This window comes from Dasypus novemcinctus, chromosome 11, assembly GCF_030445035.2.
Source record: "Dasypus novemcinctus isolate mDasNov1 chromosome 11, mDasNov1.1.hap2, whole genome shotgun sequence".
NCBI lineage: Eukaryota > Metazoa > Chordata > Mammalia > Cingulata > Dasypodidae > Dasypus > Dasypus novemcinctus.
This window is the reverse complement of record NC_080683.1, coordinates 84,761,614-84,787,718: the sequence shown is the minus strand read 5'-3', so window position 1 is coordinate 84,787,718 and position 26,105 is coordinate 84,761,614. Positions and strand designations below refer to the sequence as shown.

General features: G+C 38.1%; 1 protein-coding gene across 5 annotated transcripts in view; it reads right to left on the bottom strand.

Annotated features, from left to right (window-relative positions):
• The window catches only part of ARMC2 (armadillo repeat containing 2), a 152,655-nt gene that overhangs the window by 83,223 nt on the left and 43,327 nt on the right, over positions 1 to 26,105 (bottom strand). For all 5 annotated transcript variants that reach the window (XR_011650110.1, XM_071218618.1, XM_058307238.2 and 2 more), the window contains 5 exons: positions 20,436 to 20,509; positions 15,618 to 15,716; positions 10,839 to 11,014; positions 6,066 to 6,168; positions 4,131 to 4,354 (listed from right to left, as the gene is read on the bottom strand). Coding sequence is in view for 4 of the 5 variants with exons in the window: in XM_071218618.1 (XP_071074719.1) it covers positions 4,131 to 4,354; positions 6,066 to 6,168; positions 10,839 to 11,014; positions 15,618 to 15,716; positions 20,436 to 20,509 (676 nt within the window). In the remaining variant the exon portion in view is untranslated. The remainder of the gene's footprint in view (positions 1 to 4,130; positions 4,355 to 6,065; positions 6,169 to 10,838; positions 11,015 to 15,617; positions 15,717 to 20,435; positions 20,510 to 26,105) is intronic.

The window sequence follows — 26,105 nt, the reverse complement described above, 5'->3', positions numbered from 1 at the left end:
CCAGGTTAAGCAATAGGAATATATTTGCTCACAGTTTTGAGCGAAAAGGAAGTCCAAAGCAAGGCATCATCAAAACGATAAACTCTTCTGGAGGAGGGGCGCCCTGGGGATGGCTGCCAGTGGACCTCGTCTTGGCTTTCTGGTCACAGGGCAAAGCACACAGCTGCCTCTCCTGGCCTCTCCCTTGTCCCCAGGTTCCACTTACGTTCAGCTTCTGGCTGCTCCCTCTGTGACTTTCTCTCTCCCTGTCTGAATTTCACTCTTCTTAGTAAGGACTCCAATAATAGGATTAAGACCCATCCTGACTGAGCGGGCCACACCTTAACTGAAGTAGCCTCATCAAGAGGTCCTACTTACAATGCATTAAATTTAAGAACATGTTTTCCTGGGGTACACACAGCTCCAAACTACCACAGCGTGTTAAGGGATGGACCCCTTGCAGCACGACTCCCATAGAGCAGCCACCCCACAAGCATTTGTTAAGAGAATCTCTCTTCATTTCAGGCCTTCAGTGATAAACCTATGTATGCAGATACGTCCTTGCATACATAACCAGAAGAAAGACCACAAAGTAAACTTTCATCATAGCAACATTAGCCCACCTGCTATGAAGGAGCTTTTCCTTTATCTCATTTTTTAAAATCTCATTAAATCAGCCTGACATCTAACTGCAATAGGCCTAATTGGGGCTAACGTGTCTAAGGTCTTAACCTTAGACCAGTCTGTCCTGTCCCACCGACATTCTCGCCCCATCACTTTGTTTTGTCTTTATCAGTTTAATATCTTGTGCACAGTCCTCTTTCTGCTATTTTGATCTCATTCTCCCATTCACTGACCGCCAGTTCTCCCTGTTGCTCTAAGTCTGCACTCCGCAGCCTGGTATTGAAGATGCATGGCCATCTAGCTCCACCATAAATGCTGAATCTCACCTCTCATACCTCTCCAATAGAACCTCTCTGTTCAGGAAAGATCTACCTCATCAGCAAACCACACACACACACCCCACCCGGCAACACACACACACACCTTATTTATTCTCAACCCCAGCACTGACTTCCTCTTCTCTTTCTTCCAGTTTCCCAAATCCTACACAACCTTTAGAATTTGGCTTCAGATGTTTCCCACTAGCTTCATGACCTCCAACAGGGGTGCTTTAGAGAAACACGATGACTCCAGCACTCTGCCAGGGGCTAGAATATATACTTTCCATAATATGAGGGCCCCAGAAATTGTGCTAATGCTACTGAGGTTCTCCTGGTTGAAAGTCATAAACAGGAAATCACAGATGTCCAATGTTACCCACTGTAGCAGTCTGGTATAATTGATGAATTCCAAAAAAGAAATATTGGACTATGCTTGTAATCTGATCTGTACCTGGGCATGATTGTGTTATGATCAGGGCGTGGGGTGGGGACTTACAGACAAAAGGCATGGCAAAGAACAGAGTTGAGGGCTTTTAATGTTGAGTTAGTTTTGATTCTGGAGTTTGATGCTTAAGACTTAAACCGGAGCCCGGGGAAGTCAGCACGCAGAGGAAAGAGAAGCCAGCCCCAGGAAGGAAGGAGCCTTGAAACCAGTGTAAAGCAAGCCCCAGGAACATAGGAACCCAGGAAGCCTGAACCCTCACCGACGTCGGCAGCCATCTTGCTCCAAACAGACTTTGGTGAGGGAAGTAACTTATGCTTTATGGCCTGGTATCTGTAAGCTCCTACCCCAAATAAATACCCTTTATAAAAACCAACCAATTTCTGGTATTTTGCATCAGCACCCCTTTGGCTAATACACCCACTTTCATCTTTTTTGTCCTTGCCATGATCTGTCTAGTCTTGTAGATGTTTCCCAATTATTCTATTATTATCATAGCCACAAGTAATTTATTTATTTTTTCAACTGGACAAAGTTGCTTTAAAAACAAAAAAGCCTCATCAGCTGGAGTTACCAGGTCCTGAAGGCCAGTATAAACAAACAATTCTGCGTGTGGCCAGATCTGTTTGGATAAATTTGCACATGAGCTGAGTAGTGAAGAGCCAGTCTGTCTGTGTTACATGTCCACAATGCTCTTCTAGTGAAGTTGTGTTGCTTGCACGTTATGCTTTATATGCTACAAAACGGCTTTGCTTTGTTTTAATTAAATATGAGAAAACATTCAGTTCAGGGGATTCTGTAAATGAAATAGGCTAAAACCTAATGCCCCTGTCTCCACACAAATCTATAAACACACACACAGTGATAGGAAATTGTTGACAGAAACTGCAGTTGATGACAACAGCAGAAGCCTGTTCTTAGATGACAGCAATAACGGGCTCCAAAATACCATATATATATTTCCCCAGTTGATATGAAGAAGTGTTGAGTATCACTGTGATAAATATATGTTCGTGTGTGCATATAAATGCATGTATATGTACATGTATGTCACACATATGGGTTGGAGCTTTTATTTTTTTAACTGAACAAGAATCCCAGAAGTTGTTGCATAAAAATTAAAAACAGAGTGAATGTCTCAATACGGTTATAGTTGAGTAATTTGAGGTATCTCCAAACCACAGAATAGTGTGCAACCAATAAAAAGTATAAAGTAAATCTATAGAGTTGACTTCAAGCCTGAGGGATTTTTACTATCTATTGTTAAATGAAAAAAGAGAAGTGCATAGAATGTTCCACTTTTTAGAACCTGTGTGTATAAGATAGTATGAACTTGGTAGAAGGCACTGAGCACCTCAGTGTGCACAAGACTGACTGAGAGGGCTGGAAGGAGAAACGGGGAGGGGAGGAGGAGAGGGAAAACCAACAAAAATGACTATTAAAAATAAGAGGCTCCAAGATAAGGAAGAGAATTACATACATGTAAGTAAATATATGCATAAAAAGAGGCATGGAAGAATGATGACCAAATGCTGTGGTGGTGTACTACTTCAGAGTGAAAATAGTTCACTTGATTTTTACACTCTTCCTGATACTTTTCTGCATTCCAACAAGGAAACATAATCAGAAATAACTATTTTCACTGAAGGAAAAGTCTGAATAACATAATAACATTGGTGGCATGAAAACAATGTTTCTTAAGACCTCTGAGCCAAAAGATAGCACCAGTAAAATTTTGCATCATTCATGACTGAAAGAGGTTTTCAGCATCTTCTTCAGGAGACAGACCACAAAGTCCAAAATTAATAATCATCATAAACATTTTAAGTATCTTAAAGGCAGGGCCTAAATCTAATTTTTAACACACTCTCCCAGAGGTTTAGTGTACTCTGAGTGCTCAGTCAATCCTCATTTTAATTGACAAGTACATTTCAAACCTCATGAATAATTACAATAAAGATGCCATTATCTGATATACAAATGATATTAAATCTCATCTGGTAAAGAATATGAGAGCCAAATCAGCTCCACTGAAAATAACTGTGAAATTCAATCTGCAAAAAAAGGTATTAAAACACATAAAGTTTTTCTCCTGCTCTGGTACCCGGTTTTGTTGCATTTGTTCCTGGTAATCTCAGGACTGCATTATCCACACACACACTCAACAACTGACTGTCCATTCAAAATCATTAACTTCTGTTTTCATTGTGGATACAAGATTCACGACAATAGCCAACAATAATCAAGAACAATCTTCAGGCCTGTCTTCACAACTCTAAACTGCTTTTTCTTTTTTTTTTTGAGATACCAAAGCTGGGGATTGAACCCAGGACCTTTAAGTGGGAAGCTGGCACTCAACCACTGAGCCACATCAGCTCCCCTTCCCTGAGTCGGTTTTTCGTTTGTGTGCTTATTGTTTGTCTTTGTTTTTTAAGGCACCGGGAACCAAACCTGGGGCCTCCCATGTGGGAAGCAGGAGCTCAACTGCTTGAGCCACATCTCCCTAAACTGCCTTTTAAAAATCTAGCTGTAACTTGGAATTGTTTTGCAGAAAGGTACTACTTTTTTATTCTTCCAGGCTGCTTTCTCTACAGGGTTGTAGAAACGGATGTCTGCAAACCACCAGAGTGGCTTTGTGAAAGTCATGGAACCAGGAAGGCGGGTATCCCCACTTGGCATAAGGACCATTCTTGTAAATGGTAACTGGTGTTAGGTAACATGAAAACTAATGTAACATATTTAACCTTTTCAAATAAAATACTTACCTGGACTAACAAGTGGCCAGAATTAGGCAAGCATGTTCCACATTTTTTTGTGGTCTCATTGATTTGCTTTATCAAATTCATGAATATTTCTATGGCACCTTTGCTGATCATTTCATTAAGAAATCCTGGATTTCCAGAAATGAATTTTATAGTCCCCATACAGTATAAGAAAGCTTCGGTGTTAGTTTGCAGGTCTTCACTTTTCAGCACTTCCAGTAATGATTCTGTTAAAGAGGTGAATTATTACAAATATATAATAGCCCTAGAGAAATATATTAAGGCACTTGGATGTGAGCATCAAATAGAATTTATAAAATATATTAGTCAACTACATTCAAATACATATGAAGGGTTACTCATATGGTATAAAGAAAAAAGGTTACTCTTAGCTAAGATAAATCTCTATAGTAATAATGAGAGCAAAATGATGGGATCATTAACATATAAATATAAAAGTGTTCTTTTAATTATATGCCATTCCCTGACTTATTAATAGTTACCATCCTTTATTTTCAGTTGTAAAAATCTTGAGTTAGTACAGAATGACTAAAAATTGAAGCAACTGAAGAGTTAAATTTCAACAAACCTGGTGTGACCTACGTACCTTAAAAAAAATAAATAAAGAGGGGAAAAAAAGACCATGAAAATAAGAGAATGCCCATGCAATTAGCCTAGATTTTGCATCTATCAAATTTATTTATATTTCTGAAGATACTAAAATCCCTTTTCTAAAAAGATATAAGCATAGATTTATAACTTTAGAAAGTAACTAAATTTCCATGTTTGTATTAAGAAGCTACTAATTTATACAACTAAATGTTATTCTGAAGACCATATATGTGTTACTTTATATTATTGTTATGATTTTATGTTAAATTATGATATGGTACATTATGCTATATGTTTCCTTTATTTCAGTATGTATGTAAACGATTCTAATACAAAGAAAACCATTTCCATTTCATTTATTCCAAGACAGGAACTTAAAAAGTCTCTATTACCACAGAAAGGGATAATTTGAGTATGACATTCACCATTTCCCAAAACAACCTAAGATTAACCATCCAAATAACATACAACTACTGCCTCTTAGGTCTCACGCCAGGCAGCTACAATAAGATTAACCATGCATATCTCACGTTTAGTTTTATTATGGTCAATGTGACCATGGTCCAAATCTTTCTTTGCTTTCAATCTACTACTCTCAATGAGCTAATCCAATGCTAGACATTTCTTTCCTACTGGTTGCCCTATCCACTAGAATAAAAAACAAAACAAAACAAAAGGCAAAGATATAATTGATCCTGTACGGTAAAACAGAGGATTCAAAGTAGTTTCTATGTTACTGCCATCCCTTATCTCAGCGATATGAATTCATGAGACATCTCCATTTAGGTAACTCTTTAAGCCTCTTAATTATTTAGGGGTATGTCAAGAATTAGGTGTTATTAACTAGGTAGTTAGAATGTAATAAGACTTCTCCATCTACAGATTTAAAACACATTGACATTTTGATATCTAAGTTCTACTACAATTGTAGATATCTTCCAAGTTGTAGTCACACCTAGTATTTCAAAAGACTGAAAATTTCAATTATGTCAAATGCTATTCAATGCATTTCTTTCTAATGGTAAATCCAAGTCCAGGAAATGAATTTTTAAATAGGGAACATTTTGTAAAGTCATGGAACATTACAACAAGCATTAAAAAAAAAAATGCAGGCTACCCTCCTGGGCGCCAAAGAATACAGTAAACATTAAACTCAATGTGGAAAACACAGAGAAGGACAAAGCACAAGTACACACTGCATAATTTCAGGATTTTACTAGAAAATAAAATGTTCCAGCTATTATAAATTATAACTTTACTCTCCAAATACTTCATTCAAATTCAAGCACAATATCTGCCCAATGGTAGACCTGAATAAATACTCACCCAGAATGCTGTCATTTTGAATCAGAGAATCATTCTTCTCACTCCTGCTAATTTTGAATATAAGTTTGCAGACATTAAGAAGATTCTTTCTACTCACTTTAAGCTGCAGAGAAAGTTACATTTCTATTACAGAGGGAAATAAAGATGTGCCATAATTTTAAGATACAAACATCTATTCAAAAAGTGCAGCAAGAGTATTTTTTAAATATAAGAAAAGGTTCTACAACAATCAGTGCCCAAAACTCAGGACACATATTTACCCTCCATCGTATCTAATTGATTCAATTATAGTAAATACAATATAAATGATCATTATGGTAAGCACATTTTTTTAAATCATAAGTATTTATTTCTTACTCCATAAAGGCTCACATTTATATGCGAGCGTATAGGTTACTTTTTAAAAAGTATATGAGGAAGAAGGGGGCGTTGATGTTGATAGATTTAATTAAATGGAGTAATTGTTTAAAAACATAAAAGTTAAAGAAGGATACTAGAATTTCACACTAAGTTCAATTAGAAAATATTATGCAGTGAGGGTGAAAGAAGGAAAAGAAAGGGGAAAAGTATGAACCCTTTCATCATTTATATAAAAGAAAATTAAAAGTAATATTCTTTGATTAGATAACACAAATACATTTTTAAAGGATATTTCTGGAATGTTTGAGATAACCACAAGTAATGTCCAAAGTTTAAAATTACTTTCCAAATCATAAAAAAAGTATCCAAGTAAATTAAGCATGGGGCAATAAGAAAATATAATTTTTAAAAAAGCATAATTTAAAATCAGCAAATGGTCTAAATCAGGTGCATATTTATCTAAAACAGTAAAAAATAAAAACATCCTTAATGTCCAATAGGAATAGTTTAGTAGTTTGTGGAACATCAATATTATTCACCATTAAACCATCACAAAAATGATAACTGTGAATACTATGTATACAAGGAAAGAGAATTATGTACTGTTAAATGAAAATACTATGTCCTCATTGCCACAATGTAAAATTATGTTTGTGGGAATGGGGTCATCTGAACAAATAAATATATCAACATGAAAAGGATGGTATTATGGGTGTTTTCCTTTTTATCATTAAAAACATTTTTAATATTGTTTATTAATGAGTTGCCAGTAAATAATAAATAAATAAAGGAAATAGTCACACATTTTTAAAAGATTCGTTCCACAATCTTTAAAATATTTCCACAATATTTTTCAAATATCTCTTGAGCTCCTACGCTGACCAGGCACTGCCCAGTTCACCGGAGCCTGGAGATCCCCAGATGGGCGTGGCCAGCCCGGGGCGCAAAGGGAGGGTCCAGGAGCCGCTTCTGCGCCACAGTTCCCGTGCTGAGCATGTGACTTCATCTATCCCAGGGCAACCCTGCAGATTAGGTGTTGGCATTCCCAGTCTGCAGATGCAAGAATGGGTTCTGCCTCAGGTGCAGCATATAACTGTGGCAGCCTCACCTGGACATGTACTAGAAATGGAGACTCTCAAATGAAGATGCCTCCTGTTCTCAGAAGAAAAAACAAAAACAAAGATATAGGAGCTTTTCTAAATTTTAATGAGTATGTGTTTTAAAAAAAAATAATGTTAGGGAATAAAGAAAAGAAAAGAACCTGACTTACGGAAATAGATAACAATTTTCTACATAAATGGAAATACGTATTTCCTTAATGTTTGGGAATATATTTTAATCAGTTGACTATCTCCCACTAGACAGTGAGCACTTGAGATCAAAACCATGATTTATTACTCTTTCTATGAGCAAGTCAGAACATGTATTAAGTGCTGGATAAAACATGCTGAATAAACCAACCTAACACTCCCTCCTTTCCAATCTTGCATTTTAGTGAGAAGTGGCGAAGGTTAAAAAAAAAAAGGCCACCCACAATGTCCAGGCCTGCTGTAAGGTGGGTTTACATTTCAAGCTATTGCCTATACCTTCCCCATAATTATAACATTCAGACATGAAATAATGATACAATAATAAATTATATGCAAGGACTATAGACTACCTTATATAAAACAGCACTTTCCCCATCACTCTTCATACCCTTTGATCTGCTCTATTTTCCTCCCCTAGCCCTCATTTTACCCCCTGGCATTTTCTAGATTTATGTGTTTCCTGTCTGTCTCCCCTGCTGCAGCACCAGCCTGGGGAGGGCAAGGGCTTTGCCCATTTCAATCATTTGTCAAGAAGTGTCCCTGGCACAAAGTTGGCTCTCACAGTAAGGTAGTTTTCGTGTATTAAAAATAGTAGTCTAGGGAAACGGCTGTGGCTCAAGGGCTCCTGTCTACCCTATGGGAGGCCCTGGGTTCGAGTCCCAGAGCCTCTTTGTGAAGGCAGGATCATCTGCACACTGCAGAGAGCCGACTCAGCAAGGTGATGAAACAAAAAGGGAGACAAGTAAAAGCACAGAAGAGAGTGCAGCAAGTGGACACAGAAAGCAGACAAAAAGCAAGCCACAAGGGGGTAGGAAAAAATAAGAATAAATATAGACACACAGAGAGAAGACAGCAAGCAAACCACAAGGTGGGGGGGATTAAAAAAAATAATAGTCTATTCTACGGAAAGCAAATTTGAAAAATTAAAGAGAAGTTTAACAATTACCCCTAATACTACCACTATATATACTATCAACATATTGGTGTTTCTTTTCTGTCTCCCCCTACCCTCCCACCCTCTGTGCACAGGATGCTGGACTTTTTTCCTTCCTGGATATAGTTGCACTCATACTGTATATATGTTTGTATATTTAAAAAACAAACCTTAATACAGACTGATACCTTTTTGCAAACTTCTTCAATACAAAAGTTATAATTATAAAAGCTGTCTGGCAGACCCCCACCTAACCCCTAAATAAACCAAAACAACTAACATTATGCTAACTGAATTCTTTTAATTATAAGTAGTTTTAAATGTCTGAGTTATAATTTTAAGCTGGTAGGTAAAATAAATACTGGCAGAAAGAAGATGTTAGAAAAAAACTTCTTAGTCTTATATAGTTTTAGTTTTGGCTGATTTTAATTCTGATTTTCAAATAATATGGTCTTTTAAAAAAATTTACAGAGAACCCCATCACCATAGCCTAAGCTAAACAACATCTTGCCTGGAAGGTTATAAAAGGATTCAGATGGCAGATGGGCACTTTTGAATTGATGGCCTCAAAGGTCCCTTCTGAGTCGTGGGTAATCAGAAGGGACAACTTATCCATCTTTGCACTCTGGAGTTTAGCCTGTCACTCCTGCCCCTGATTTAGCAGGGCAGGCAATGTCAGGCGGAGGGCTTTATCTAACCACATATTTTAGTTCAGAATCTGTTCACTGCCTAGCAGTCCATTAAGCTGTTTTGCCCTAAAATAAGTTAAATTGTGCCATGTATATAATTAAGTTGAATGACACCCCAACAATGAAGATACTTTACTCTGCAAAGTATTAATGAGTTTGTGACATTTTCTCTAACAAAAAGGGTTGTTTTGTCTATTGGCTTGGTGCACTTGGAGGAAAATTTCTAGAATCCAGATGAAAAAAGTAAAGGCAAGCCCTGAGCAGGTGGCAGTCTGGGTCCTGTCCCCAGGTCAGCTGTACTGACAGATTCTTCTAGCCTCACACAGGGCTCTACTGGGCCAAGGAGACACCCCCAACCCAGGACCAGAGAGGGAAGAGGGCAAGCATGGAAATACTTTCATTTTCTCCCCACAGCTTTTGTACTTTAAATTCTCCCTATAGCTTATGTTCTTTTATATTAATTTAAGCTGATTGATCAAATATCATTAAAAGCAGGGGGATTAAAATACCACTAAAACCACCATTTCGAGGAAATGTCATTTTCTGAGTCACCTATTACAATTATAAAAGAGGCTGAGTAGTTTAGGATGGCCGCTAAATAAGAATGGAGCCTTAGCAAAAAATTACACGTGAGACGTAATCAGAATATTCTACTTTATCAAAGACTTCATTGCCGAAATTAGGAACAGTGGGCACCCTTCCTAAACTATTTGTGAGTATGCCAGCACTTGCCTTTACTGTGTGCTTTAAGATTTTAAATGGCCTGATTTATAGGGTGTTGGCATAAAAGCTTTCACTTTTATGAAACCAGGTAAACACAGCTTCATTCCTTTGTTTTAGCAGTGCTCTTAGAATGCTCTATAATAATTGTGTCTTATCTTTTGGTTCCAACTGTTTATGGCTGTGACAACAAGGGGCTTCCCTCAAACACTGATATCATTTTGTTTGAGACTGGGTTTCTGCAGACTTTTATTTGGTGTCTGACCTTTTCTTCTACTTCTGCATGGGAGCCTTCTGTGACCAATGAGGTGTAGCTCCTGTGACGACAAGGATCCGGTTCTCCGTTTAATGCTGGATAAAGCACCTGGCTATTGTGTCCAAGGGGCAAATTAGCTTAAGTTATTTATTAAGTCATGAGTCAAGAACCCAGCAGGAACCACAGGGCAGAAACCATGGCTTCTGCACTGATAGTGATCTCCAGTCAAGTTACTGGAACGACTGTTTTGAATGCATTTGCCTATTATTAGAATTGTTTTTACCTAGTAACAGACCAAATATAAGAGTTTACTTGAGCCTTAGCTCCTTAGATAGTACTTTCTAGTAAAATTCTGGGATGCCAGTTTATTAACTTCATTTTTTTCTTCAAGATTCTAAACAAATGCACTGCATTTGTAACCTTCTTTGTAATATTCACAAATGACGCATTAAATAAGGTTTTTATGTGCTATAGTCTACTAAATCAGAGGAAAGAAAAACTTACTGCTAGGATAATTTTTGCAAGTTTAAGGTTGAGCAAGTCTGAACCAACATCGACTAGCTTATACAGGGTCTTCAGGAGAATACTTCTTCTCTTACATTTATTTCCAAGCATGTTTCCTTCCTCTAAAGTATGATGAAGTTGTGTGCAAGCAGCACAAAGAGTGTCAATGTTTCCTTCTGTCATAAGAGCAAACAGAGTAAAGCAACATTTATTAACTAAGATCAATTTTTCAAGAGTGTCAAACACAGTGTAAGTGAAAAACCAATAATTATTTCCCCAGACATCCTCAGATTTTGGAACCATACTTTTCCCTTCGTCTATCACTTCCATCTACCTGGCTTTTTATTTTTTTCATTTCTTTGATCCATCTCTTACCATGTTGACTTAAGTTAGCTTATCTAGAATACACAGCCTCTCAAAGAATAGCTTAAAGAATGGAAGTCCACCTATTTCAGTTGGCCTCCTTCATTCCAAATGCCTTCCACCTTGACCAGTGCTCTGCTTAGACCAACAGACGCATGCCTCTTGCATCTCCACATTCAATCGTTTGTGTCATGCCTCCAGTGGCCTAGAATGTTCTCCTTCACCTCATTCCTACTGGTTTCGGTCCTTCAAGTTTTTGTTTTGTTCTGGCTCCTCCAGAAAAGATGCACTATTCCACAGTTATAGCCTCTGAACTTGCATTCAACAAACACTGCCTTGTACTGTTACTTATTTTTCATGTATATATGTATATATTATGCTATATGTCTGGTGTTCTCAAATAGCATGTTAAGTGAATAGGAATGATGGCTTACGTATCTCTGTACCAACAGCTTGTAGTACAGTGAGAACACTGTACTGACAACCTGTAACATATTTCAGTGCATGTTCATTTTCTAATATAGCTGTTGATAAAAACATAATCAAACATTTTTCCATGAGAACAATGCTCATCATGTGAGAAAAGAGAGCTCAAACAGAACAATCTCGAAATGTTACCAAATGCACCATTGTTTGGGAGTGGTTATTAGAAAAGAGGAGGATAAAGAAAAGAATGTTTTAGTTAGACAACAGAGAGAACTAGAACATTTTATTTTATAATCAGAATACTGATTGAAGTAATTTTTGAAACTGGTAGCCATACTAAATATGCAGGAATGAAAGTAACACATAACATGAAACCTGTAGGGGAACTATAAGTATCCAAGGTATAAGGTACTCAGTGAAAAAAATTATCTCTGATGGATTCCATCACAAAATGTAAAAGTAGGAAACCAATCTTAAATAAATACCATAATGTGCTCTTAAAAGCCCACATAGAGGAAGTGTGCGCCTGCAGAAGGAAATGACTCAGGCCATTTTTAGCTCTTTTCAACAATAACATCTAAGAAAAATTTTAGACCTCAATAGCTAAGTAACCTTCAGTGCCTTTCAGTTATGCACTTAAATAAATGAATTGATGGGAAATGACTTAGACTAACATTGAATAAAGGGAAAAACCTGAGTCCTATTGTAAGAAAGTCTTGTTTTGTTGTTTTATTCTTTTGTGACTGGTAGTTTCTTCACAAACCCTAAGTCCAGGCTGTGGGCCATGCTGGGAGTGGAGGTCTCAAGGTAGTTTTCTAACACTGCTCTCCACAAACTCTTCAGCCTGGTGAATTCTACTCAAGAGTAGTTACGTTAGCTTAAAAAAAAAATGGTGGTGATGGTAGCACAACATTGTAAATGTGATTACTGTCACTAAACTACACACCTAAGAATGGTTAAAATGGAAAAATGTTATGTTTTATATATGCTGACATAATTTTTTTTTTTAAAGGAAGGCACAAGGGTCAAATTTTAGGCTATTAACCAAAATAACCTTATGTACCAATTGGTTTGTTATAAATACCACAGAGCCTCAAGAGACAACTTGACTTTAAGAGCTACTGACATTCTCAGGGAGTTAAAGCTAGTGAGTAAAAGTTCAATGAGTTTAACTGTAGAATAACATAGTTTCAAAGTACCTTCTCCCCAGAAGATATTTAGTAAATACAAAGGGAAAAATGGTAACTTTATAGTGGATAACCTGGCAGATCCCATCTTAACCAAGTGATCAAAATTAACATTCTCTGTAGTACAACAAGTCAGCATCAGGTGCCTCCTGACAGGCTGCACTGAGGAGGACACAACACACTTTCTGTGATGTACCTGCCAAAAATGCCTAATGTGGAACTAATCTTGAGAAAACATCAGAAAAACTCAGTCTGTGGACCTGTCTATGTAACAGTTAGAGATATTCATTATGTTCGTAAACTGGTCTGTTTCTCTTTTGGTGATACCTTTGATTGTATTAGATTCAGCTGATTTGATTGTATTAGATTCAGATTAAATTATGTTAAGATTAGGGCTTTAATTCTACCATGTCAGTTTGAGTCCCTGCCTCCTTTGTGGGCTATATAAAACTGACACTCAATGAAGGAGACACATAGAAGCAGATAGGCAAGAAAAGAAGAGCTCCACAGATAAGGAAGAGGACTTTGTGCCTGCAGCCATGGAGAGAGATGAGCCATTCACCTGATAGTTTGCAGCTGAAGAGACCAGAGCCTTGAGCAGCTGAACAATCCCAGAAAGAAATGAGCTCTCCAGCCTATAGCTGAGATTGGAAGAGGCTGGGCCCACGGAGCCTTAAGAGGAAAGAGGAAGACTGAACCCTTGCAGATGTTGCCCGCCATCTTGCTTCAACATGTGGCAACAGACTTGGGTAAGGAACTAACCTTGAGTTGAACTCTTCAGGGCCTTGTAACTAAGCTTTTACCCCCAAATAATACCCTTTATAAAAGTCAACAGATTTCTGGTACTTTGCATCAGCACCCCTTTTGGCTGACTAATACAGTCTATAAAATAATTGGTCTGTAGTCTTCAAATATGTCAGGTCCTGAAAAATACGGACAGACTAAGGAACTGTTCCAAATAAAAGGCTACAAAGAAGACAAGACAAATGATTGCAACTAGTGATCCAGGATTTTTTTTTTTGTATAAAGGACATAATGGGGCAATAATTGGCAAAATCTGAATAAGTTTGCATAGCATTGTATCAATGATAATGTCCAGATAAGTAAGAGAATGTTCTTGTTTTTAAACATACACACCAAAAGTACTTGGGGATAGAGGGCATCAAGTTTGCAACTTGTCCTCAAATGGCTGAAAACCAACGATTAGAAACAGAGAGAGAAGGAGAGGGAATGATAAAGCAAATGTTGTAAAATACTCATATTTGGGGAATCTAGATTAAGAAGATATAGGATTTTGGGGGTAATAGTCTATTCCTGCAGTTTTCTACAAGTCTGAAGTTAAATTAAAATAAAAAGTTTAAAAAAGAAAAGAGTCTCAAGGGGTCAAGTAATCCAGCCTCTGCCACCATTTGCTGTTCTCAAAATTGTCTCTGGGGAGAGATGCCATATTTCAGTGTTGAACATTCATTCTGCGAGGTGAGATTCATCCAAAATTCAAATCCCAAATTCATGTTAGATAACCTATCTGGTGCCTGCGGCGGCTAAGCCTGCAGGACCTCCTTAAAATCCTCCTCCAAGAGAGGCCTTTGCACTACTGACTCATTCTCCCGATTTCATGTTTCCTAATCAGTTTTCTTTTTTAACACTTGCCCAGACTGTTCCTCACACTAGGTTTTGTTTTGTTTGTTTTCACATCTCCTAAAATAAAGGGCCAAAGTTAACCTGGTATGCACTAATAGGAGGGGGATAATTAGGAACTATAGAGGGGAAAAGCCAAAATGTCTCACTTTCTTAGGACTTTTGAGCAGGCGAGGAAACTACTGGCCACAGTAATGTCGTGACTTCCCCGCGGTCACATGCCTCCTTATAGCAGTGCCAGGACCAGAAACCCTGTCCAAGGCTCCTGCCACTCAACCACGAGCACAGCCAGGCACCAACAGGGAGCTGTGGTGGGCAGGTCATCTGCACAACTTCCCTGCTTGGATGCTGGCGAGGAGAATTCCTTCGCTCTGCTTTTCCCAGGGCATCTTCTTGTGGCTCCTCTGCCGGTTTGCTTGCCCAACGAGCATCCATTCAACAATTTTGAGTGAGGGGCCGCTGTGTGCTGTGTGTCAGACACTGTGCTGGGCCCGGGGCTACAACTGCAGCTCAGAGGAGTAAGTTTCAAATTTTCAGAAATAGAAGCCCCGAGAAGTTGCAAAGGCAGAGATAAGGGGGATCATACCTCTGACAAGCTTTCCATACCCTTGTAGGGACCTGGAGGCAAGGGGCCTTCATCATGGGGTCCAGATGCGGTAAGTGCTAGACACTTTCCAGGCCACTGCCCACTCTGGGTGGCATCCCTAACAGATGTCCTCAACCTTAGGAAAATAGGACATACACATGTTTGGACCTAGAGAGCCAAGGGCATATCTGTCAAGGACGCCAGATTCTGAAACATAGTCGAAGTTTCAGAGGCCTGAAATCAATTTTCGTCTTTCACTTTCTCGTATGAACAAGAGAGTTCAAACCAGTATTTCTTGAGCAGAATAGGTAGTAAATTATATTTCAAAGGGAATTTTAGAAGGAGGCTCTCTTGGTGCATTTAAAGTAGAATGTTACTTACTAAATATTAGATTTATGGGCAATAATACTTAAAACACATTACTAGGCAGATAGATCACGTCATTTGTTTCTGAACATGTTCACAAAATTAATGTTAGTCAAAGTATACTAAGAATATAAGGGCAATGGGGAACATAAATAACTACAGATACTTTCTATGTAAAACAAAAACTGATTTTTGTGATTTTTTTTTTTTTACCCTTCTCTAATTCATGTAAAATCGGTACAATCCTCGTATTCCAAAAGATTTCATCTGCTTCGATTTCTGTATCCTTTTCTTGCAGGTCGGCTTTTGAGCCTGCAAAAGAAACCAAGGCAGGAGGAAGCCATGAAAAAGAAGATGAAATCAGAGCAGTCACAAATCTTACTAGTCATCATTTAAACTAATAAACCATAGAATTAAATTACACTTTGTCCCCCAAATCCCAATTCAAATTAAAACTACAGGTGGCCTAATCAAACCACCCCAAATTAAGCTCAGATGAGATGGTGGAAAGGTATTAGACCTTTAAAATATGATTGGGGCACTCTATAAAGTAGTAAGCTTTGTAAACAACTGTTGAATTACTGTCAGTAGGGCAAACCATTTTGAGTTTTTACTTAAACTTATTCCTCTGTAATGAAGAATAGATACCTCTATAGAGGTATTCTATAGAGATATAAAGTATAAGAATTTTGAAAACGTTTAATAAAAACATCTCTAAAAGGAAGGCCCGGAAGGACTTTCTTTTCCATGAAAGTAAAATTTCCACACCGTTAATGGGTCAGTGCTATTACACCAAGGAAATTCAAGTAGTAGAGTGGAAAATGCATAGGCTTTGGATGGGCTTGGGGGATGACAAATTTCAGTTCCAGTCCCAGCTCTATTACTGACGGCCTGGGGACTTGGGTCTAGTTCTTTATCCTTTCTGAGCTTCAGTTTCTCCAGCAGTGAAAGAGAGATTAGAATATTTGCCTTTAGGGCTCTGAGAATTGAAAGACATGATATAGGTGAAGCTCTGAGCCCCAGGGCCTGGCATCCAACAATGCTTACTAAATATTAATTCCATTTCCTGATTAAAAAATAACAGGTAGTCACTGAAATGTATGACAGCTATGTCATACTATCAAATCACCACAACTAGAGGTCACATGTGAAGGTAGGCTGTAGAAAAGTAATAGCTGCTATTGATTGTGTACTTTAGATGTAGCAAGCTTGTACTTAAATTTTATAACAACACTATGAAGAGATGTTCCTACTGTCCTCATTTTGCAGGTGAAGAAAGTTGGACCCAGGTGTGTTGTCGGCTGCCCAAGGTCAGAAACTCCACAGCTTTTGTACTTGACCCCTCTGCTAGCCCCTGCAGCAGACCAGCAGACTAAATGGTAATGTCAGGGGGAGATATAATCACGTCAGGCACTGAAATCATGATTACATTTCACACAGGCAACAGCTCAAAATCCCCGACACTGGCTGCAGAGCCGGAGGGGGCACTGCTATGCCAGGGCATCCCCGAGTGGTGCTGGAAATGTGTTCCTCAGTTTCCCTTCTCTGAAGCCCATCCTTCAGGCTCTCACCTGGCACCAGGTCAGTAACAGCTCAGGGAACCCGTGCTCTCTCAGGGTGGCTCTGACACCAATTAAGTTTCCACACAGTGGGTGCCTGGACCCTAAATACATCACAGGTCAGAAATCAGAGGAGCAACTGGAGGGTTCAGCAGAGAGCCAACCATCAAAGGGTGTGCACCTTGGATATTTTCAGACTGCTTTTACTTTAAAAGGGACAAGCTGACTAGGGAGGCAGCACAAGCAAGGCCTGCTGGGAGCACAGGTTTTAGAGTAACCGTCCTAGCTGGGTACTCTGGGCAAGCTGCTTCATTTCTCCTCTGGGCAATGGAGTAATGAGGGTTATCTCTAAGTATTGGATTATAAGTGACTGATTTCTTTCGTGTACTCTTCTATATTTTCTGAAACCTCCACTCCATTTGCATCATTCTTGGCAAAAGAAAAAAAACAGAAACATATATACAAAACATGTATTTGTGCTAGTAAAGATGCCTTATAAATATGTATTTCACATTTTCTTGACACAGTTAAAATGGAATGCTCTGTAACAAGAAATTCAATAAAATCCCTTCTTGAGGGAATTGTATGTGGCTCAAGCAGTTGAGCAACTACTTCCCACATGGGAGGTCCCAGGTTCAGTCCCCAGTGCCTCCTAAAAACAAAAACAAACAAGAAGCAAACAAATGAAGAAACAAGCAAAAAAACTCAGGGAAGCTGATATGGCTCAGTGATTGAGCACCAGCTTCCTGCACACAAGGTCCCAGGTTCAATCCCTGGCCCGGTACCTAAAAATAAAACAAAATAAAATAAAACCCTTCTTGATTAAGGAGAGAAACCCACAGATAAACTACAATATGGTATATATTTAAATTTTCACTTGAATTCAGAGATGTCAGAAATGAATCCTCTAAACCATCAGTGGAGAAATTTTCCCAACCGTACCTTCTACCAAACCTCCCTAATATCAAGAGGCTGGTGCATGCCGGGCTTCAAAGAGCATTCCAGCCAAAAAAGTAAACAGAAAGGAGTTGTCAACAAAGCTGTAAAAAGTTTCCATACTGTCAGTTGTCTTAACAGCAAGGTTTCAGATCATCTATCTAAGTCTTAAGCAAGGATTCACCATAAAACACTAAACTGAGTTGTCTTTAGGACAAAATGTGTCCCTTAGGGACAGGTTCACAATCCCTTATCCCGGACTTTGTTTTGGGATTCAGAATTGTTTGGGTTTTAGAAAGGTAACATGGCACACATAAGTGGCCTGTTCTACTCTACCCCCACGAGGGCTTGAGGGCAGGACCCAGCAGCTAAGCACGAACAGAGACTGGCATTGGCCTCGCATCAACTGAGGTCAGGGAGAGTCACTAACCAGTATTGAAAAATCATTCAGCGTTCACAGCTTTGGGGATTTCAGAATTACAGATAAAGGATTGTAGACCACCATCTCCCTCTTTCAGATCTTTACTTTCATGAGTCTGCCTCCACATTGGTAAATTACAGATGCGGACTCCAAAAAAAGTAAACATGAATATCCAAGCAGTATAAAAACCTTAGTTGTTCAGATCCCCGGATAGCTAACATAAAATCCAAAGTACGTGAATAAAATCTATATATTACCAAGTCAGGTGAAACCCAGAAGACGGTAAGTCAGAAAAATAACAATTCAATTAAATATTTATGGCACTTTTACATTTATTAGAAACACCTCAAGCCCTATAAGTTAAAATCAGCATTTTTACCTTCTATGTAATGTGCTTTTTAAAAATATAATAGCTCTATCAGAAATCAAGGTTATCAACCAGTTTTTCAGGACAAACAAAATAATAACATGTTCACCTTAGGAAAAGTTGAATTACAGTGGTAAGTCAGCAATCACAAAACAGTTTATTTAACCTTCAGAAAGGAAAGGCCCCCATGTGCCCTTCTGAATATTTCCAAGGCTTGTTTTTTTTCCTCAGAACAGAAGTTAGCCAGACTCTGTGGCTTAAGGGTTTGATTTCAACTCTCCCAGGAATAGCCTGTATGCGCAGTTGTCAGGCTACAGACTTTTTACATCTCCACCCATCTCTGCTCTCAACAAAAATTCCCTTTTATACACTAACGCTGAGTTACTCTAGAAACCCTGAGTTGCTCTAGAAACTGAACCATAGAATCATATGATTATTTTTTAAGATCCACAAAAAAAAAAAAGGAGGAAAGCTTGCCTTAGTCTTAAGCAATAATCTAATATTTTGGAAAGCACTTTCATCTAGGTTCAGCATTTGCTAAATACAAAAAAATTATGATTCAACAGGAAATTGGGTAAGTTAAGCATAATATTTCAGCAAGCTTTCACAGATTTTTGCTGTCTCAGTGGTTATAGGTCTTAAACACAGCTTTGAATTCTGGACACAAAAACTTGATTCAATGTTTAACGTTTGTTTTGTTTGTTTTCCAGCATGTAAATGTAAAAGTAAAATCCTTAGCAGCAATGCTGACTCAGAAATCAGTATATCTGAGATTTTCCTGAATACCACAGGAACTCCCATTGGCCACAAAATCAATTTATGATAAGAAATTAGATTTGAAGATGAAATATATATTTTAACTTAATATTAGTTTGGCTTAATATAATTTCCCCCCTTTGTTTGTATTTTGAAATATTTCAAGCCTATAAAAGGGTATGAAGAATGTAAGAAACTCCTCTGTAGCCACCACCAGTTTGGTCCAACATTAACATTTTGGCATATTTTTATCCATCCCACTTATTTTAAAGAAATAAAACTTTACAATAAAGTTGATGCTCTCTGCGTGTCTCCCCTACCACCCATTCCCATGCCCCTTCTCCCTCCAGGAATAACCATCATTCTACATTGGGCAGTTATAATTATCATGCTTGATTTTACAAGTTTACTAGATAGATCTGTACCATAAACAATATGTCATTGTTTTTACAACTTACTTTTTTTCACTCAACTTATGCTCACCCTTATTTCATTCAGTATTATCAATATATACTCCAGTTCACTTTCTCACTGCTATAATCCAATAAAATGTATTGCATGAATACATTTTGTATAATTTCTAACCTGTGGTTTATACCATTATATACTTTCTCATTTAAACCAGTTTAAAGTTCAAACAGACTGTCTTAATATTGTGTAACTAATATCGTTTCATTTAAGTGAGCCAGGAATTTGCATTCATGTCGATGCCAATCTTTGCAACTTTCCAAATGCTTTTACAAAATAATTGCTGTAAAATCACTAACACTTTAACCTATAGACACTGGAGGTATTTCAAACCTGGGGAATGGTAAGAACAGTAAGACTGCTCTGGAAATAATACAAGTTTATAAAAATAAATGTTGATCTGTGACCAAGCTGGGCAACATTCTTGGGTTTTCGAACAGTGAGCCAACATCAGAGTTTCACTACAAAAGTTCTTCCCCATGTAGGCAAGTTGGGGACCTCTGAGACCACTGACACCTCCTTACCTGGAGTCTCCAGTGTGTTAGGCTTGGAGCTGCTGGGGCATGGCAAGGGCAGGGCGGGCCTCTTCCCCTGGTCCCTAAAAGGAAGAAGAAGACACAAGAGACTCAGCACAAAAACCAAAGCTTATCTCTTTCTGCAAATGCAGAGAGTGTGTTGTAGACAGTTTCTGAAGAAACCAGAGAGAATTGTTTATAAAATGGGATTTGGCGCTCTATAGCCTGTTTTAATCAACCTCTGATTTCCAACCAAGTTATTTTTTAAAAACATGTCAGATTTGCTTAACAATAGGATATACAGCTACTAGAAATAACAATAAAAAGAAACCCAAAGTTTACTTTGGAAAAAATAATTTTTTTGATAAGGATCTTATACCACAAGAGGTCACTATTACAATAAGAAAGAACTCTGGTATGCTTGAATCCCAAAAGTCTCACATTTGGGTGCTGAAGAGGCTTCCTCTTTGCAAACTAGGAAACTACCCCAAGTCGGTCAGATGTACCCAAGGTCATACAGCAGGTCAGATCTTAAACCCAGGTCTCTTTTCATTATGCCACAGTGTGTCTTGTTTCCATTCATTTTTCTTCTTTTTTTTCCATTAATTTTTTTAATTGAAAAAAAAATTATTCTCTAAAAATGTTTTAGTCTTAGAAATATTTTATATATTGACAAATTGAAGATAAAGCCAGACAGTTCTAGATGACAAATATTTTGTGTTCCAAATAAAAAAGTGGTGTCTTACAGGGTTATATGCTGGGTTATTTTTAAGTTACGACTAGTGTAGAACCATTGGTGAAGGATACAACTTTTCTTTAGCTACAGTTGATACTTAAATGTGCTCACTTTAATATTTAATAGTTTTAATATTAATAATACAAAATTCCAAAGTGAAAATCAGAGAGAACAAGAGTCCAGGCTTTATTTTAAAATTTTCTTTTTTGCCATCGAGTATGATATTTGCTCCCATGATCACCAAGAACACATCTACATGTGGTAGGGCCACCCGCGCGCATCCGCACGTGGGCCAGCTGTCCTGCTACCCGTTTGGTGGGAGCCCAGGGTGTGTTCAGGGCTATGCCCTGGTCCTTGGCCTTTGCTATTGCCCTAGGATTAGCTTCTCCAAAAACATGTCCTTTTTTTGACACTTAGCACTTCCTTTTATTATTAAATAAACAATCAAGCCAATCTTCCAAAAATGTCTTATTATTCAATGCTCTGAGACAATTGCTTTATTTCTGTACATAGTGAAAAGAGAGCTGGTGGCAAAACATCCCTAGCCAAACAAGGAAAGAATCTGGGGACAGGGTCCTTTCTCAACACTCTCAGTGTTGAGACTCAAATGGAGCAGATCTCAAAGAAGACAGAAATAAAGAAACAAATCCTATAGAATGGTTAAGTGCTAAAAGTTCAGCAGGGCAGGAGGCCTAGGAAGCTCCCATATTTATCACTTCTACAGAATAAAAGAAAGGTTGAGAGCAATAATGGCAAGGCATTCTTTTCAATATAGACACCTGTCCTAAACAACTACTGAAATCAAGGAAGATCCTTTTCAAACAACGACCTTCCATCCAAAGTCACTGATCCACACTCCCTGATCCAATGTCAGTGATGATGTTGCTTCCCTAACACATTTGTGTATCCCCACTTACAGAGAAGAGAGAAAGAAGGAAAAAATAGGAGGATCCTTATCTACAAAGCTCAGTGGCGCTGGGTCCTACCATTTCTCAGAAAGTGCAAAGGATTAGTCTGTTTATCACAGTGCAGTAGCTGGGTATGTAGGCTCTGAACCCAAACTGTCTGGGTTCAAATCCCATTGCCAATGGTTTCCAGCCATGGGACTTTGGGCACATATGTAAACCTCTTGGCCTTGGTCCAGTCATCTTAAATGAGGGCGCTGCCTCCATTTAATACAGGGACTGGAACATTTAAAGAACTCAACAAATGGTCAATATCATGTTTCCCTTTCCTTCCGAGTCAACATATATCTAGCAAGTATCTGTCTGGGGTAGTTCAGTGCTGGATGTTACTGGGATAAAGAATATGTAAGGTGTTGCCCTGAAAAGTTTTAAATCTACTCTGCTTTGAAGAATTAAGGAACATAATTTTTTTAAAACAAAATTCCAAAAGAGTATCTAATCAAGAGCTAGCATGTAAAACTAAGCAAGAATACAAGAACTAGAAGGATGCAGAGAAGGAAGTGATGTGTGAGTGGAAGGAATGGGCCACTAGTGGGCCTTAAAGGAATAAAGAGCTAGACCAGCAAATGACAAGACTGTACTCAGCAGGTGAGGAAAGGAGTACAGGTAAGGAAGGGCCTGAGAAGCCTGAAACTTGGGGCAGGGGATCATTACATGGGGGTGGCAAGATAGGAATGGAAAGTTCCTTCTGGGGAATACTGAGAACGGCTGCCAGAAATACAGGACTGAATAAATGAACTGGACTTGATGGGTGATGAGGAACTGCCATAGGTTCTTATACAAAGAAGTGGTGGGCTTGGGATTATGCAGTGACAAGAGTATTTAGGAGACCTGGAGAAAGGTAATAAAAAAAAAATGAAGCATGTACAAAAGAGATGTGGAAATCAGGAAAAAAACTCAGTTAAAGTTGAAAATTAAACAGAGGCACCAGAAGGCATCTGAAGAGTGGCTCAAAGACCAGAGACTCAGGACAAGGCTTTATCAGGTTCCACGGGTAAAAGATAGAAAGGGAAAAAGGAGGAGTCTGAGGGAAAAAAAGCAGCAGAATGTTCTTTTTTGTCGTCTGAACTGAGGAAGAAGGAGTGGTTACAGGTCAAAGATGAAGCTTGAGGGACAACTGTTGAGGTCCCATAGGAAGAGTCAATGGGGAAGAAACATGTACCAAGAAAAGAAAGTCCCTATAAAAGCATCGTTAAAAAGGAGGGAAAATAGATGGCCTCACACACAATGGAAATCTATCTCTCTGTAACTTCTTCCCACCGGTCTTGGCTCTACCAGTTGGAGCCATATAAAGCAAATCTTTATCTTTCTTCCTCTTGAAAGCATTTCGAAGATTTTAAAATAGCATGCTCACCACTTTAAGTCATCCCCTGTGGTTTAATCTTCATGGCTATACCATTTATTAGTTGGTGACCTTGGGTATGTTTTTTAAACTAAGCTTTGGTTTCCGATTTTGTAGAAGAGGGGGTGATAAACACAAGTACCCCCAACATGAGGCTGTGGGGAGGATTATGTGATGAAATGTGTAATTGCTTAGCGCAGTTCCAAGCACATCAGTACTCAGTCAATATGTACTGTTATTACTGCTGCTGTCACCACTGACGTCATTCACCAACAGTTCCAGGCCCTTCAACTATTCCTCATACGCTATAGTTTCAAACCTCTTCACCAGCCTGCTGGATTACTGTGAGTCAGTTATCAGTTCGTCGGAATCTGTCTTAAAGTCTGGAACCCAGCACTGAACTGAAGGTATGACCTGAGGTGCAAAGAGGAAATGAACAGTTTTGTAACCACCACGATATGAGCAGTTTTGGAGGTTACATCACAGGGTTAGTCAATTCTTGACTTTTCTTACATACGCAGCTCAAGCAGATTCCCCCCACCCATGTTGGAACTTTCCTCACTCTTATCAATTTCACAGTGTTTTATTTGGCAAAAGGCTATCACATGGTTTTCAATCTTGACTCGGTCATCCGGACTAATTGCTCTTCTTCCCAGCCTCCTGCTCCATGGTACTGAAGTCCATATTTAAATTTTTACAGTGATTTTTGATGCACCCAAAATAAAATATCTCCAGAAAGTATTCTTTAAAACTCTTCTGTGAAATTCTTCTTAAAGGCAGAATGATGTCATTTTTATTAGTTAGGATATCTTCAACTTCAAATAACAAAAAACTCAAACTCAAAGATGAATGGAATTTATTGGCTCATATAACCCCAAAATAAGAGCTAGGGTGAGCTTTTAGGTGTGGTGTGATCAGGGCCTTGTCTCATTTTCCTGTGATTTTCTCAGCTCTGCTTTTCTCTTACTCCTATCTGTAACCGAGGTCAAAGTCCTGATGGAAGGAATTGGGTTAGGCTCTCATCTGCAAACCCACGCATTCCAGAGTAAAAACAAGGCCTTCTCTGCCCAGTCATTGACAAAAGTCCCACATTTCACTCTGACTGAACAAGCAGAACCAACTGCTGTAATCAAGACAATGCCATACACAGATGGGTTACCTGCCATCCATGAATCAGTCACACATCAGCAAGGAGATGTCAAGCAACATCTATTTCTGGACCACATTCACCCCAAGGAAATAAAGTATATTTCTTTTAAAATATTCTAAAATTCAGATTTTGCTTTATTCAGATAGGTCTTCCAATTATTTTGACTAGGCTTCTTTAGTCTGGAGTCAACAAACATTTTCTTGAAGGGCCAGTATATAATTTATGCTTTGTCAACCAAGTGGCAAAATTGAGGCTCTTATGGAGGTACTTTTAAAGCCATTTAAAATGTAATGATTTAAAAATGTATAAACCATTCTTAGCTTGCAGGCTATGAAAAACAAGTGGCTGAACAGATCTTGCTTGGGTCAGAGTTTGCCAATTCCTGTCTTAGAGCAATAACTAAAAAATGTATTAAGAAGATTTAAATGGAAAGATTTGGAATTAAGAAAAAAATACACTTATTTCCACTTGAAAAAAGTTATATGAAGGAAATGAAAAGAAAATTTTAAAGGATGCTTAATATAAAAGAAGATTTAGCAAATTCTGAACTAAACTTTTCCTTGTCCTAAGAAAAAATCTCTTCATTTTTAGAATTAAATTCAAATTATATACTTTAATAACATAGCAGTTCCTTGATCCAAGCCACATACTACTAATTACAATCACATCAATAAACTTCTTAACAAATTAACTACCTTGGGGATACAGCTTAATTAAAATACTATCATTCCTTACACAAACATTTCAAACCTGAAAGGAATAAGCAGATTTTTTAGCCAGCATTTTGAAGTATAATTAAATCAGTCAGTATTTCAAATATGTGCTTTAAAAGTTTATATTTTTGAATGACACAAAATCATTATCTACTTGCTTATATATCTATTTATCTAATGATTCCCTTAAGTTTGATCAAATACAAATCAAATATTTCAATGAAATATATATCCTAATACGATTAAAAGGGGAAATGTAACAGAATAAAATTTTTTAAAGATCCAGTCCGTGGAACTTCACTACACAATGAACCCTAAGTTAATCCATGGACTGTAATTAATAGTAGAATTATTTTTAAAGTGCTAGCACCTACATTACTGTTCATAGGACTCACCTAGGACAACTAACAAGGAGATGATGATGGACAATGCCCATCCCAAGGAACAGAGTGTCTGCAACTGTAAGCAAGATAGTTCTATTCATCTGCCCTATGGGATCTAAGCCCCCTCTCAATTAGAGGCAGAGTGAGCATCACCATGCCCAAATCCTCAAGATTGTGGAATAAACAATGGACTAAATTAGACTTATTATTCTACTATCAACTTATTATTATTCTAGCAATGGCCACCAGAGGTTCTGAGGGAATGGAGAGGGATGAATACGTATAACATGGGGGTATTTTCAAGACATTGGAGTTGTCCTGCATGACACTGCAATGACAGATACAGGCCAAAGATGGATATATTTTGTCATAACCTACAAAATTGTATGG